We start from the raw sequence: 16,191 nt of genomic DNA, 5'->3' as shown, positions 1-16,191 counted from the left end.
TGAAAGACTACTAGATTTCTTTGTGGGCATGTCTTAACTATACAAAAAAAGGACAGACATGATCCACCTGGTGGCCCGCAGAACACCGTCACATTCAGTTAGAGGAATGATATATACAGTCAAATGTATGAAGGGATAATAGCAAAGGACTGTCTATGGTAGAATCCTGACAACTTTTAAGACCGACTAATAGAGAATATACTGCTAGAATAATGACAATGACAACTGTAGAATCCCCATGATTTGGATTCCCATTGGTGGGTCCAGGTAAGGTACATTTAACTAAGGTAGGTATTTCCCTATCCCCAGAGGGTTTACAATCTAAGTTTCAATCTGAGATTATGGAAGGTAAAGCAACCTGCCAAAAGTCATGCAAAGCATTAGCAGGAAGAGCAGAATTTGAACTCTGGCTTTCCTGGTTCTCAACTCACTGATGTAACCACCAGGTTATTTCTCCACTCCATAGCAGCAGAAGAGACGCCTTCCCTCTGGGGTTTGGTAGCAAATGAATGCCCATTTTCTTACAACAGTCAAAAAAGAGCCAAGAGCTGTTTATAGTCAACTGTGGGTTTCTAGCTGAATGACCAGATAAATCAATAGATTGCCATAAATATTCATGGTAATGTCCATTTAATAATGTATTTTTAAGCTAAAAATGTATTTTTTTGAGGCATACTAAAAAAAAAAAAAATCAATATGTACAATGGTGTGTAAAAGTTTTTGCCCCCCCCCCCCCCTTTTGATCTCCCCTATTGCTGCATGTCACACTGACTGGTTTCTGATCTTTAAACAAAATGTAATTTGTCTTTATGACAAAAGAAACCCGAAGTAAACACATAATACAGTTTCACATTTATTAAGCCATTTATTTTGGGAACAAAGTTATCCAACACCAATATCACCCATGTGAAAATGTAACTGTGCCCTTTACTCAACCAATTGATCGAATTTAATTAAAAATTAGATTTTGCTGATTGAACACAGCCAGGCTTGATTGAATCCAGTCCTGTTGAATCTAAACATCACTATATATTGAACCTTACCAAGAAAGTGAAGTAGTTACCATTAAGTTTCTACAAGAACACTATGATCAAAAGAAATTCCACAAGAGTAACAAAGTCGTTGAAATGTATCAGTCTAGAAAGGATTACTAAACCATTTCTAAAGCTTTTGGGTTCCACCGAACCCTAGTGAGAGCCATTATTTCCAAATGGAGAAGACTTGGAAAAGTGGCAAGTCTTCCCAGGAGTGGCTGGCCTGCCCAAATTAATCCAAGGGTGAGGTGAAAACTCAGCCAGAGTCACAAGACATCCAAGAACAACATAAAAACAAACAAACAAACAAACAACTGCAGGCCTCTTTAGCCTCAACTAAGGTCAGTGTTCATGACTCCACAATAAGAAAGAATGGGCAAAAATGGGATCCATAGTACAGTAACAAGGTGGAAACTGCTGCTATCTAAGAGAAACAAATACTCATCGCTATTTCCAAAAGTACACCTGGATGATCCCCAAGCCTTTTGGGTTAATGTTCTAAGCACAGATGAGTCAGGAACTCTGACAACACAGGACCCAGTGTGTCTGGTGTATAAAGCAAATACATAATTTCACACTAAACATCATATCAACAGTTAAACGCGTGGGTGATGATTGTGTGTAGATGCTCTGCTGCTTCAGGACCTGAAAAACTTGCCATTACTGGAGGAACCATAAATTCTGCACTATACCAAAAAAATTCTTAAGGAGAATGTCCAGTCATCTGTTTGTAAGCTGAAGCATAACTGAGTTATGCAGCAAGACAATGATCCAAAACACAAAAACAAGTCTACATCTGAATGAATGAATGAGAAAGAAAATTGAAGTATTGGATTGGCCTAGTTAAAGTCCTGACTTCAACCCAATAGAGATGCTGTGACAGGACCGGAAGCTATCAGTTCATTCACAAAAACCTACAAATGGGTCTGAAATAAAGCAGTTCTGCAAAAAAGATTCCTTAATAGTGATGTGAAATACTGATATCAAATTACAGGAAGTGTTTGGTTACAATTATTGCTATTAAAGTTAGTGCAGCTTAGTTATTAAGTTTAGGGGGAAGTTACTTTCCCATGAGTGATATGGGTATTCGAAACTGTTCCTTAAATAAAGACATAATAATTTAAAAACTGTAATGTGCATTTACTCAGGTTTCCTTTGTCTAATATTACATTGTTTAAAGAAGAGAAGCCATTCAGTGAACAGGAGGTGGTAAAAACATTTTCACATCACTGTAGGTAACGAGATGGAGGCAGAATTTTACAATCAAGCTCCTCTGAACATTCTGTATTTTATAAATTAATATTTACCATTCCAATTGGCATAGTAAACTTCCTGAATACAGAACAAGTATGGTGCAGTGTGACACAGTAAGGACAAACAGAAATTTTACATGGGGGTAAAAGGTGCCTACTCACATAATAATGGGGTCGAAGATCATCCCCAGAAAGGTAGTGGATGAGAATGTGCATGCTTTTTGCAAAGAACATGCAGGGATCTAATTCTGAAATCCCAGGGTGTACTTTTAGGAACACTTTACAACTGCTTCAATGCAGCACACAGATATTTTGTACCTGCATTGTGAGCACTGGTCTGAATTTTCAAATGAAATCTTTGTGAGTGCTTCTTCTCTGAAAATTGGCTTGAAACCCACCCACATGCCTGCTAGCTCCATACCAGGTTTGGTTATTACTATCTAGGCCAGTCTGTTTTATGGAGTAATTATGTCTTGATGATTTTCTTTTCTTTAGTCAGCGACACTATTCTGAAACAAAGGGTGTTATCCCTTCCTACCAGCAGGTGGAGATAGAGAAAACTGAATTCTGCCAGTGTAATCTGTGGTGCTCCTCGGAACAATCCAGCATGCATCTGTCCAAGCAGCGGAAGGTCCCTTTCTAACGCACCCATGCTCCATCAACCACTGCAGCTGCAATGATAAATCAAGAGAGCAAAACACCACAGAGTGGCACCAGCAAGAGCAAGTGAGGACGATGCACAAACCTGCACAATAAGCAACCAATGAAAGGCCATGGTAGTAGACTTTGGAGGGGGGGGGGGGGGGGGGAATCCACTACTGGTCAAGGCTGTACCAGGGTATCTATCCTATGAAAGGTCGGGTCCTTCTGGTAACTGAAAAGAGCTCCGCCTTTGCATTGGCTTTGGACAACATCAAGCCAAACTGAGGCCTCCAGCAGTCCACAAGTAGCTGGAAGGCCTGAAGCCCCAGCTACCATTCTCCTGGATCCAGAAAAGCATGACTGAGGAAGTCCGCCTACACATTGTCTTTGCCTGCAATTTGGACTGTTGAGAGAGCCTGCAGATGTGTGTCTGCTCATTGACAGAGACTCTCTGCCTCCAGGGCCACTGCCAGACTCCTGGTTCTGCACTGTTTATTGATGTACGTCACCATCATGGCGCTGTCCGATAGCACTCTGCCTTCTCTTCCAAGAGCGGTTGAAACTCCTACAGAGCCAGATGGACTGCCCAGGTCTCCTGGCGGATTATGGACCAGGATGCCTTCTGGCTTGACCAGATGCCCTGTGCCACACGTCTAAGACAGTGAGCTCCCCAAACAAGGAGTTCAGACTGATCATCACCCTGGCACGACTGGGAGAGAACAATAGAAGTCCTGAGAAGGCAGCACCCATGGGGACAACAGGGCTTGCTGTAGCAGACGCATGTGAGCCCTCTCCCATGGCACCACCTCCAGAGTTGTAGCCATGAAGCCCAAGGGCAGCAAGTAATCCAAAACTGTGGGTTCCAAGACTGCACAACTGGCAACTGTGCCCGGAGCTTCTCTGCTCGCTCCTCTGGAAGAAAAAACTTTCTTCTGGCCGTTTTCAAACAGACCCCAAGATACTCCAGGGACTGAGACAGGGCCAAATGGCTCTTGGACTGGTTCACTACCCAGGGATTTCTGCCTTCCACAAAGCAGCCAGTCATCCAGGCAGGGATAAAGCAAAATACCCCAACGCTGAGGTTCGTGGCCACCACTCCCATCACCTTAGAAAACCTGCAGGGCCTGAAACTGAAAGTGCCACCCCAACACACAGAAGTGCAGATATCTCTTGCGATGATCCGCAACAGGGAAGTGGAGGTAGGCCTCTGATGTCCAGGGAAGTCAAGAACTCCCTCGGCCACACCGAGTTCCAGAGGTGTTTCCATCTGGAAGTGCTGAAGTCACAGACAAGCATCCACCCTATTGAAATCCAGGATTGGGGGGAGGAATCGCCCCTCTTCGGGACTACAAAATAAATAGAGTACCTGTCCCGGCCATGCTCAATCGGCGAAACTGGTTCCACCGCTGCTATATCACAGAGCTGCTGAAGGGTAACAACAACAAACAGCCTGGCACTCGAGCCACAGGTAAAGGTAATGAAGGCTACCAGAACCGGACAGGTGAACTTCATAGAGTACCCCTTCTCAATCACCTCCAGAACTCCCTAATCTGAGGTGATGCAGACCCACTCACTGCAGAAGAGAGACAGCCTGCCTTCCACCATAAATGAGGGGCCCCGTACACCTTTACTGGGCAGGCCAAGTGGCTGCGGTCCCGCTTCGCTTGGGGCCTCGAAAGGACTCCTGCTTGAAGGACCTACTCTAACCCCCACCTGGACCGAAGGGTACCAAGTGGACTGAAGCAGCCTGTCCCCCTTGAGGCAGAGCATCGCTGTGCATCCTTTCACAGCTGACAGAGACAGAGAGCATGCCTCCTCCATATCTTTACCAACTTCTCCAAGTCATCACCAAAGAGCAAGCACCCCCTAAGGGCAGCTGACTCAAAAGCTTCTTGGAAGCTGCACCCACACCAGTGGCAAAGCTACAACCAACGGCGACCCCCGACACCACCCCTGAGTGAGAAGCCAGACTGACCATATTGTATAGAACGTCGACTCAAAAAGGCTGCCCCGGATGCCAGGCGAGAAATCTCCAGGGACTCAGGCAACTGCTAGAACCAACTCAGCATGGAGTTATGTAACCACCACAAATAGCAGCCTGAATGCTGGCTCCTCTACTGAAAATGTCAGGTGGAGCTGCTGTTCCACATTCTTTTCATGGAGCTCCCCAAGGGCCGAGCCCCCTTGGACAGGTACAGCAGTCACCTGCGTAACCGCCATAACCAAGGCATCCACCCCCAGAAAGATCCAACACTTCTCAACCTCCCGAGCAAAGGCACAAAGATGAGCAAGAACCGTGGGGACTCCCACTCTGCCCTCATCAAGTGGATGAGGGCCTTATGAACAGGAAAATGCTTTGGGGCCCTGAGGGGCCCACTGCAGGAGGCTTAATCATAGCCAAGGCCCCTGTGACCTCATCTAAGAGATGAGACAGCTCCTCAACAGGGATGGTCCTCAGAACTGGAGTTCACGGGAGACTGGGAGCCCAAGAGGACCTCCGAGTTTTCCTCCACTCCCTCTGAAGAACCCAGACCCTCCAAAATGCCCAGATCCATTCCACAGTGCTGAGACCCCAAACTTGGACCCTTGCTGACCCCCTTCAAGGCCCCCACCAAGAGGATGAGTGTAGGGCTAGGAGTAGGTACATTGAGGGGGTCTGTGCAGGACCGTGCCTAACGAACTAGGTCAAGCTCTGGAGTCAAAAAAACACTGGGGCCCCACTGCTGAGGGATCCGGGGTGGACAGGAATAAAAAAAAGCCTGTCAGATAACCAGATCATTTTTCTCTCTCTCTGAGTGAAGCAAGAGGGTTCTAACTGCCAAATTGCCATGGCAGGAGCAGTGTGTAAGTGATGTATCCATTTGAGCTAAAGAGGAGAAGGGAACAGCAAATGTAAAATGCTCACTGAGAGAAAGGCAGACAGACTGAAGGAGACATTTATACACTATACAAATAATCCATTATTCCTCCTCAGCTGTTGGCTCTGAAGACTATGTAGCATGTACTGCCACCATGTCCTACTCCATGGCAGACGTGCGCTGGTGTGCCTGATTGCCCCAGCCAACCTTGGCCTGGGGCTCCTGCATCTATGCTGGCCCCAGTTCTCTGAGTGAACCTAGAGGGAAATTCCTTACTTTGTACTTTACAAATAGCATTAGCCCCTGGTTTATTTGGTATATGGGCTGCCAAAGAGAGGACGTTTGGAAAGCCTGTGGGGAACACATCCAAACAGGGTGAACAGGCAAGAGGGATGGGGACCCGCACCTCTCGGCCAAGGCCTCAGACAGTGGCACTAAAAAGTGAGACTGGGGACTGTGGAGCCAAGCTCTGAGCTCAACCAGGTACAGTCCTGAGACTGTGACCTTGGAGTGGCCATTAGACTTGACCACGCTGAGTGGCCACAGTTAGCAGAGTGGGGAGCCAGGTCAGAGATAAAGAGCACTGTCATCACAACCTACCACCTGCTGAAGGTAGAGAAAAATACTGAATTGTTCCAGGGGGCACCTCTGCTTATGCTGGTGATGTCACTCGCAAAATTCAATTTTCTCTACCTTCATCTGCTGGGAGGAAGGGATAACAGCCATTGGCTCAGAACAGTGGAGTTGATGCTCAGTAATGGAAAATTGTCTTGGGAAATTCAAGAGCCAGGCTTGCTCTGAAGTAGTAGAGCTGCACCCATGGTATGCGTAACATTTTGTATTCAAATGCTGTACAAGAATGTAGGACCTTGTCCTCTCCTATCTTCCCATGTTTACCATTCTCTGTGGTTAAAGCACGCCGACCTTCTGCGGTCAAGATAAAGCATGCAGCTCCAGGCCAGACAATATTTTCAAGGTTGTGCTCTGTGGGTATATGAGAGCAGGATCAGCAGGGAATGAAACCCAGTGGAAATGAGCACCAAACAGGATCCTTCAGAGTGGCCCACCTTTGGTGTGTCAATTTGAACAATGAGTGGTCTATGAATAGAACACAATCACAAGCTGCAACTGGTTCTGAACATTTTTTTTAACAGATATTATTCAGATCTGATAGATATGGAAGTGTTTTACCTCAAGTGCCTCTTTGGTAATGGGGTATTTCTCCAAGCTGGAGATCACTTCCAGTACTGCCACCATGTTATGAATCTGCAACAGAGGAAAAGCAAGCATTAACTGGGGGAAAGATTCTTTGTTTTAGTGCTTTGCCCTTGTACAATAAAAACAGAAGCATTATGTAGATTGCTATGTATCAGAGTACCCTTTTCCAGCTTATTTTGATAATTTTCAGCCCATCCATTTACTTAAATCATACAGTTCAGTGTTTTCTCCTTGCTTGCTTAGGGACAGATGGGGAAGTTGCTGTTTTAGCTATCTGTCCTGCCACTGTCCTCCACACAGTCTCAGCAAGAACGGCCCTCATTTACTGTCCATTTATGGTAAAATATACCACCACAATCCCACCAACTCCCAATACAGTGGGGAGATTTTCAGACGAGATCAAACAAAGACTTCTAGTATTTCCCAGTGGAGGTGGCAGGAGCCAAAGCAGTGAGAAAAACACAACACACAGGACAGATCTAAATTAATTTCAGGGGTGGAAAAAGGGTTTACACACACAAAGCGGGAGAACTGGGACAGCACAGTAGGCAGGCACACTGGGCAGGTAGCCAAGTAAAGCTCCTCATTCACAGACACCTATATTTTTATAACATTCTAGAATCTGAGCAGAAAGAGAAGATCCACTTGCTTACAACTGAGTTTCACTGCAAGAATTTATGTTTCAACGATTTTTTGATGAGTTCACATGGTAAACAAATCCAGATCAATCAATATAAATCTGATAACAAATAATTCTATCACATATTAATAAGCCTAGGACTTCTATCATCAAAGTTTTTCAATCTTTTCTCCCCTATCCCCTCCCTCGTCTTTTTATATATTTATGAGTGTGTACCTTTACAGTTACAGGTCAATTGCATAACTATTAACAATAAACTTTTATCTTAAACTCTAATAATTGTGTCTCGTGTGTGCTCTATGAACTAACCCAATAGTAATTGCAGACGAGTCCTCTTAATGTAGTTTTTTTCCCCCAGAGGATTGCTCTCCTAGCTAATAATACACATGTCCATCCAATATACATGTAGTATTACCCTTCCCAAAGCTATACCCCCCTCCCCCTCTACTCTTGTGGAATCTTCTTCTTACTTCATGATTTAGCTACCTCTCCCTCTCCACGTGCTATAACTAGCAGAGTGTGGGTTCTTATGTACTGCTTCAATTGGCACTTTACAGTTCTTTCTGTGCGGGTCTCCCTATCTGTATATTCCCCCGCTGACCTCCCCCAATCTAAGGCACTTAACTTCTCCCACCTTCCCCTTAATAGTACAGGCAGATTATTGAGCACTGCACTTCTCGCTTTATGGGAAATACTTTGCAAATATCTGTTCCATATAGAGATAAATGCTTTTCTTTTCTTTGGGGTGCCCCGTGCTGCTCTAGCCTCCCATAGCGTTAACTCATGAAATTTATTCCTCCAAAACCAGATGGTGGGTGGTTCCTCTTGCATCCAATGCCTCAGTATACATTTTTTCACCACTGTGTATGCTTTACCCAGTAATAGATCCATGTTCTCATAGGCCCCCCCTTTTGTTTAATAACACCCCTCTCTAAGATGGAATTAATCTGTGACCTATGAGAGTCTCAAAATAATGGTGGAGCCTTTTCCAGAAAATTTTTACTTTGACACAACTCCAAAATGCAAGCAAAAATGTGTTTCTACCTCGGTTACACCTTACACATTGAGCATCCGGTGCCCACCCAGCTCTTGCTGCTTGTGTTTGTGCTATGTATCCCCTATGTAATATCCTATACTGGCTTTCCTGCAGCTCTGCCCCGCCAACTTGCCTGGGAATATCTTTTATCAATTTTGCAAAATTTACTCCCCTTCAATTCATATCCCAGATCTTTACTCCATGCCTCTGTAAGTGCTCCATAGTTTCGGGGTGGACAAAGCAACATCAGAGCTCGGTGCAAACTGGATATGGAAACGTGACCATGTGCGCCCCCTTTTAAAAATTCTCGGAGTTTTTGTCCCACTTTTGTGCCCAAAGCCTCTTGATCTAAGCTGTACCAATAGTGATGTACCGTATTTTTCGGACTATAAGACACACTTTTTCCCCCCAAATTTGGGAGGAAAATGGGGGGTGCGTCTTATAGTCCGAAGGTAGAGATTTGGCTGGCTGGCTGGCAGGCCGCCCGCCCTCCCTCCGAGTTCGAGTTCGGGATCGCCCTCCCCCCGGCCCTGTCACCACTTCTCCCTACTCACGCGATCTTCCCTGGTGGTCTAGTGACGTCGGGTCAGGAAAGAGCCCCCTCTTTCCTGCCCAGCGCGCTGCTCTCCAGCCTCCTGTATGCAGCCTGACGGTCTTGGCGAGATTCAAAATGGCCGCCGAGACTTCAATTCTCGGTGGCTTATTTTGCATCCCTTCCTAGCATCCTGTTTGCTTTTTAGGCTACCGCTGCACACTGGGCAAAAGATTTCAGCGTATTGTCTACAATGACACCTAGGTCTGTTTCTTGAGATATGTATGATTGGATTATTCTTCCCAATGTGCATCACTTTACATATGTGTACATTAAATTTAATCTGCCATTTTGATGCCCATTCTTCCAGTTTCCTAAGGTCTTCCTGCAATTTTTCATAATCCGCATGTGTTTTGACAACTTTTGAATAGCTTTGTGTCATCTGCAAATTTAATCACCTCACTTGTCTTTCTAGATCACTTATAAATGTTAAATAGCACTGGTCCCAGTACAGATCCCTGCAGCACTCCACTATTCACCCTCCTCCATTGAGACAAATGGCCATTTAACCCTACCCTCTGTTTTCTGTCCAATAACCAATTCTTAAACCACAGAAGGACATTGCCTCCTATCCCATGACTCCTTAATTTTCTGAGGAGTCTCTCATGAGCGTCAAAAGCTTTCTGAAAATCTAGGTACACTACGTCAACCGGCTCACCTTTATCAACATGTTTATTCATGCCTTCAAAGAAATGAAGCAACTTGGTGAGGCAAGACCTCCCTCGGCTGAACCCATGCAGACTCTGTCCCATTAAACCATGTTTGTCTGTGTGTTCTTTAATTTTATTCTTTATAATAATTTCCATTATTTTGCCTGGCACTGAAGTCAGGCTTACTGGTTTGTATTTCCCAGATCACCCCAGAACCCTTTTTAAAATCAGCATCATATTAGTAAGCCTTCAGGTACTACGGACGATTTTAATGACAGGTTACAGATCACTGGCAACAGATCAGCAGTTTCATGTTTGATTTCTTTTAGTACCCTGGGTTGTATACCATCCAGTCCAGATGATTTATCATGCTTTAACTTGTCAATTTGGCTGAGTATGTCTTCCAAGTTCACTGAGATTTCTTTTAGTTCCTCTGCATCATCAACCCTGAAAACCATTTCCAGTATAGGTAGATCTCCTATATCTTCTTCATTAAAGACCAAAGCAAAGAAATCAATCAGTCTCTCCACTATGGCCTTGTCCTCCCTGAGTGCTCCTTTTGTTCCTTCCTGATATAATGGTCCCACAGATTCCTTTGCAGGCTTCCTACTTCTGATACCTAAAAAAAGTGTTACTATGAGTTTTCGTCTTTGCTGTAAAACATGTTGGTGTGAGATCTGTGAGTTAACATGAGGACACTTCAGTCTCAGAGCTGGAATAGTGGGTGGAATCCAGCTGAAGGCAAGAACCTCCCCATCCAATGTGAGAGCCAAATTGAGATGGGTGGAACCTCCAAAATATTACTAGAAGTTTGAGTCAGTATCTCCTTTGAAATAAAAAATGAGAATTAAATAATAGTGCAAGATTTTTTTAATATGAAATTTGGTATAGTAAATGCCTACATAAACAAGCCTGAACTTCTTATCCAAGTGCATCTTTCAAAGTTGATGTGTCATCTAGCCCAGTATTCTGCTTCCAGCAGTGGCTAATCCAGGTCATAAGTACCTGGCAGAAACCCAAATAGTAGCAACATTCCATGCTGCCAATCTCAAGGCAAGCAGTGGCTGCCCCATCTGTCTCAATAGCAGACTATGAACTTTTCATCCAGGATCTTTTCCGTACCTTTTTTAAAGACAGATACGCTAACCACTGTTACTACATCCTCTGGCAAGGGAGGATCAGAAGGAGAGATCTGCAGGTGTATTTCCACAACAGAGGACCCTTAAATCCGAAGTTATACTACAAGTCTAAGGGGTCCTTTTACTAAGCTGCGTAAGCATGTACGCGCACTGAAATGGAGTTACCGCCCGACTACCTTGTGGCTCTTGTGGTAATTTCATTTTTGGCGCATGTCCGATACATGCGTCTGAAAAATATTTTTTATTTTTGGGCACGCATAACGGATGTGTGCTTGTAATGGATGTAACTTAACTCTTCCTCCCTAAGATTCTCTAATGTGTCTGTTACACATGAACTTTAATAAGACCAAAATATTATGATGCCACTGCATCGCTCCATGGTGCACCCTCACCTTGAGTATTGTATTCAATTCTGGTCCCCATATCTAAAAAAAAAAAACAAAAAACCAGTGGAGTTAGAAAAGGTTCAAAGAAGAGTGATCAAAATGATACAGGGGGATGGAACTTCTCCCTTATGAAGAAAGGCTAAAGAGGTTAGGGCGAACTTTCTGAACTGTGGAGACACTATCAGAAAAAATGCCAGGAAGCTAATGCAAAACCTCAATCATCCAGATCGTGTGGGACACAGACCAGAGAATGGGATGCAGAAGAGACCCCCTCCCCCCATTCTGAGGTATGAGGGTTAGAGAATACTCCATGGCCCACAGTACCTGGAAAGAGAATTCCAGAACAAGAGGAATTTAAATCTGAACAGGCAAAGAAGGATGCATCACAGTGTTGGCTCTTCAGTACCACCTGCTCGACAACAGAGCCTGTCCTAACAGGGAGATGAGAGGAGACGAAGAGAGAAGATTGTTCTCCTAAGGAAGAGCAAATGTAAATGGTGGTAGTCTGTTCTGGACCTGGAACAAAATGGAAGAACAGGGTTATGTACTTGACCAACCATGAGAGATATTGCAAGGATGTTTCAGAAAAGGGAGAACCTGGAAGGAACATCTCTAGGAAGAGACCTATCTTGAGGCTATACAACCAAGTACAGTCAAACGGCCAGACTGTTAGAATTACCAATCCAAAAATTGGCCTGAAGGAGCAGTCAACCACCTTCTACCACATTTGTACAGTCCCATGACACAGAGGGCGAAACCGTAGTATAGACCGTGTGAATGAGTAGAGAGTAGCTGAATACTTGCAATCGTTATGAGCGTGTCAGGTTGGCCAGAATGCCAGAAACAGTTGTCTCCGGGCTGACGAACAATTAGAATGGGGAAGCCTGACATGGGAGCTTTGTACTCTTAAGTGAGTGGTAGGTACCATAGGAAGACACAAAGTCAAGGGCCCAAAAGAACAGTCCTAGGGATTAAAGGGGCAGACTTGTTGCCAAACAGAAAGCAAACCAACCATGGAGATATGTGAAGGACTTATTCCAGGGTCCCCATGGTCCAAAACCACGAAGAAGCTAGAGTCCACCAGGAGATCCCATTTGAAAAAGAGGCATGGGTGTTGTATAGCTAGGTAGAGGCCATGTAATCAACAACCTGAACAGTTGTGAAGGTGGGAGCTGCCAACGGGCCCAGTGCCCTGTTCGCAAGGGCGAACAGAGTATCCATATCCCATAGGGGAAGAATCCCCCCCCCCCCCCCCTGTTAGGTGAGTATCTAGCAGGAGCCCAATGATGTTGAAGTGGGAGACAGCTGTCGTCCCCCGGTGATATGGACTTGAGCTGAAGGGATTTCAGAAGGGCGGAGAGATATTCCGGGAGAAGGAAGTAGAGCCCAGGAAAACCAGGAGATATCTAGATTTTCAGAAAGCTTCTCAAAGTTACTCATGAGAGACTCCTGAGAAAATTAGAGAGTTATGAGATAGGAGGCAAGGTTTTGGTGTGGATTTGGAATTGGTTATTGGACAGAAAACAGAGGGTAGGGTTAAATGGTCATTTCTGTCAATGGAGGGGGTGAACAGTGGAGTGCCGCAGGGATCTGTACTGGGATCAGTGCTATTTAACATATTTATAAATGATATGGAAATCGGAACGATGAGTGAGGTGATTACATCTGCAGATGATACAAAACTATTCAAGGTTGTTAACACACATGCGGACTGTGAAATATTGCAGGAAGACCTTAGGAAATTACAAGATTGGGCATCGAAATTGCAGATGAAATTTAATGTGGACAAATACAAGGTGATGCACATTGGAAAGAATAATCCAAATCATAGTTACCTGATGCTACGGTTCACCTTGGGGGTCAGCGCTCAAAACAAAGATCTAGGTGTTGTAGATAATACACTGAAATCTTCTGCTCAGTTTGCAGCAGCGGCCAAACAAGCAAACAGGACGCTAGGAATTATTAGGAAAGGGATGGTGAATAAGACTGAAAATACTATAATGCCTTTGTATCGCTCCATGGTGTGACTGAACCTTGAGTATTGCGTTCAATTCTGGTCGCTGTATCTCAAAGAAGATATAGCGGAATTAGAAAAGGTTCAAAGGAGCGACCAAAATGATAAAGGGGATGGAACTCCTCTCGTATGAGGAAAGGCTAAAGAAGTTATGGCTCTTCAGCTTAAAAAGAGATGGATGAGGGGACATATGATTGAGGTCTACAAAATCCTGAGTGATGTAGAAGAAGTAGAAGTAAATCAATTTTTTACTCGGTCCAAAAGTACAAAGACTAGAGGACACTGGAGGAAGTTTCATGGAAATACTTTTAAAACAAATAGGAGGAAATATTTTTTTCACTCAATGAATAGTCAAGCTCTGGAACTCTTTACCAGAGGATGTGGTAACAGCGGTTAGTGTATCTGGTTTTAAAAAAGGTTTGGACAAATTCCTGGAGGGAAAAGTCCATAGTCTGCTATTGAGGCAAACATGGGAAGCAACTGCTTGGTCCTGGGATTTGTAGTATGGAGTGTTGCCACGATTTGGTTTTCTCCGAGGTACTTGTGACCTGGCTTGGCCACGGTTTAGAAACATGATACTGGGCTAGATGGACCACTAGTCTGACCCAGTATGGCTACTCTTATGTTCTGAAACTGGTGCATGGAGGTTATATCTGAATGAGACAGTAGGCCACAGAAGGGTTTCCATAACCCTCACGAGAACCTCATGGAAGAGCTGAGGGTCCAGAACTAGTAGAGATCTCCTAGCAGGAGACTCCTAGCCCAGGAATTCAAAAAAGAAAAAGCAGTCCTCAACTTCCAATTTCCCGAAGGGAAAGACGAGCTCGTCAATGGAGATGACATCCGTGCCCGTGGAGGTAGGGTGGGTGCAGATGGTATTCTAAAGGACGCTCTCTCCGAGAAGAGCCAGGAATGTGCATCTTACCCTCATATGCTCTTCACCGGTGCCAGCCAGGAAACTATCATGGGTGGGCTGAGACAGAGTCCTCCTCGCCCAAGAAGAGGCAGGACCCCGAAAGGGACATTGAGGATAGGGCTCCAGACTCGAGTTGCACTAAAACTGCTTGCAGCAGCATCAATCGACGCAGGTAGCAGTTTACCCTAGTGTGGCATGCAACACAGGTGGCCAAACCACAAGCTGAGGACCATATGGGGCCAACACAAAAGGTATGGCAGGTGAAAGCACCCTAAACACCAATGTGGATCGTGGCTCTCAAGAGGCGTGTCAGGCGCAAGCACCGTCAACGCTGATGCTCTGGAAGAGAGCAGAGCACATGCAAACGGCTTGGCAGGTGCACACACCTTCAACACTGATGTCCTGGGATTGAGGCTTGGATGTCAAGCGGCATGGCAGGCGCAAGCACCTTTGACATTGATGCGTCTGTGAAAAAAGCAAAAGTTTGGAGCTGCAGTGTAGAAAAAAACTTCTGAAGCAGCGACCATATGGGCTCAGCAGAGAAGCATGGCTGGCACAAGCACTGTTGACGCCAATGCACTCCAAAGGAGGCCAGGCTTCAAGCAGCAGGGTCCTGGTACTCCAAGAGTTCTGCAATAGTAGTAATTGGAAGGTCTCCTGGTATCGAGACAATTCACCAATGCTGCAGTACCTCAGAAGCACCGGAGACCAATGCCAATCCTCGAAGTTCACATGGCCAAAGATCTTCAGTACCGACGTCAATCCTCAACACAGACGATCCTCAGTACCTATGGTCCTCAAAATCGATGTGATGTTCCATACCGACTTTCCTTGGCATCAATGGCGGTGCACAATATCTGCATTGAGTCCTGGGCACTGACAAGGACAAAGTGAAGCCTCATGCCCCTAACCAGTGCCGAAAACTATCAGGCCCAGAGACTCACATAGAGGCCTCCGACAGCACCAAAGAGTTCCCTGACTAGCTGAATTTTGGCCTGAATTTGAAGACACAGAACAAAGTTAGAAGGGGTATGTAGTTATACCAAAAGTGGCTCCCGATGGAAAACGGTGAGACTCAGTGCCGAAAGAGAACGAAGCACCAGAGAAAAATGAAGGGAAATATCCACCAGAGCTCAGGCCTAAATATGGACTACGGAACCACAGTAAAAGAGAGAAAAAAATTAAAGAAAAACAACTGAACGGAAATAAAAAGAACATGAACGAGGCACAGAAGTGAAGAAAACCAAAAAGGCAAAGAAATTCTGTTAAGAACCGAACGGGAAGTTGTGAAGAGAGAGGTTAAAAACATATCCTCTCCTCACCACGGAAAAAAGTAGACTGTTGGTCCCGCATTCACGTAGCAGGCAGGAAGGTACTCGCACATGCACACTGGAGTGTGTCTTGTGTTCCAAAAGAGCTCTGTGATACAAGCTCCGGACCAGGCAATGCGGTGTCACATTACCAAGTGTGAGAATGTTAGCCTGCTTGTCCTCAGAGAAATTAATAAACCACATACACTAATAACACATCACCTGTCAAGGGGCCAGCTTATATGAGACAGAAATATAACAGATCATGCCAAGTGTGTATTGGTCTGTATGCCAGCTGCAGTGATTGTTATATATGTTGCCTAGTTAGTTACTATTTAACAATAAAGTGTCCATTTCAAAATCTCTGCTGCTTGGAGCTTAAGGGTACAAGGCTGAAATTTGTTTGATTTAGTGAGTACTTGGCTTGAAGATGCGAACACTGCTATAAAGCACTTCAGTTCAGTGCTCTGTATCACCACCTGCTGGTAGATGGTCACAACCCA

At 44.9% G+C, this 16,191-nt stretch overlaps 1 protein-coding gene across 1 annotated transcript in view; it reads right to left on the bottom strand.

Annotated features, from left to right (window-relative positions):
* Nucleotides 1-16,191, bottom strand: part of MED26 (mediator complex subunit 26) — a 139,118-nt gene that overhangs the window by 5,219 nt on the left and 117,708 nt on the right. Inside the window, exon 2 of the mRNA XM_030219671.1 lies at nucleotides 6,979-7,053. Within this exon, the coding sequence (XP_030075531.1) occupies nucleotides 6,979-7,053 (75 nt within the window). The remainder of the gene's footprint in view (nucleotides 1-6,978; nucleotides 7,054-16,191) is intronic.

This window comes from Microcaecilia unicolor, chromosome 11, assembly GCF_901765095.1.
Source record: "Microcaecilia unicolor chromosome 11, aMicUni1.1, whole genome shotgun sequence".
Lineage (NCBI taxonomy): Eukaryota > Metazoa > Chordata > Amphibia > Gymnophiona > Siphonopidae > Microcaecilia > Microcaecilia unicolor.
This window is presented reverse-complemented; position numbering and strand designations above follow the sequence as displayed.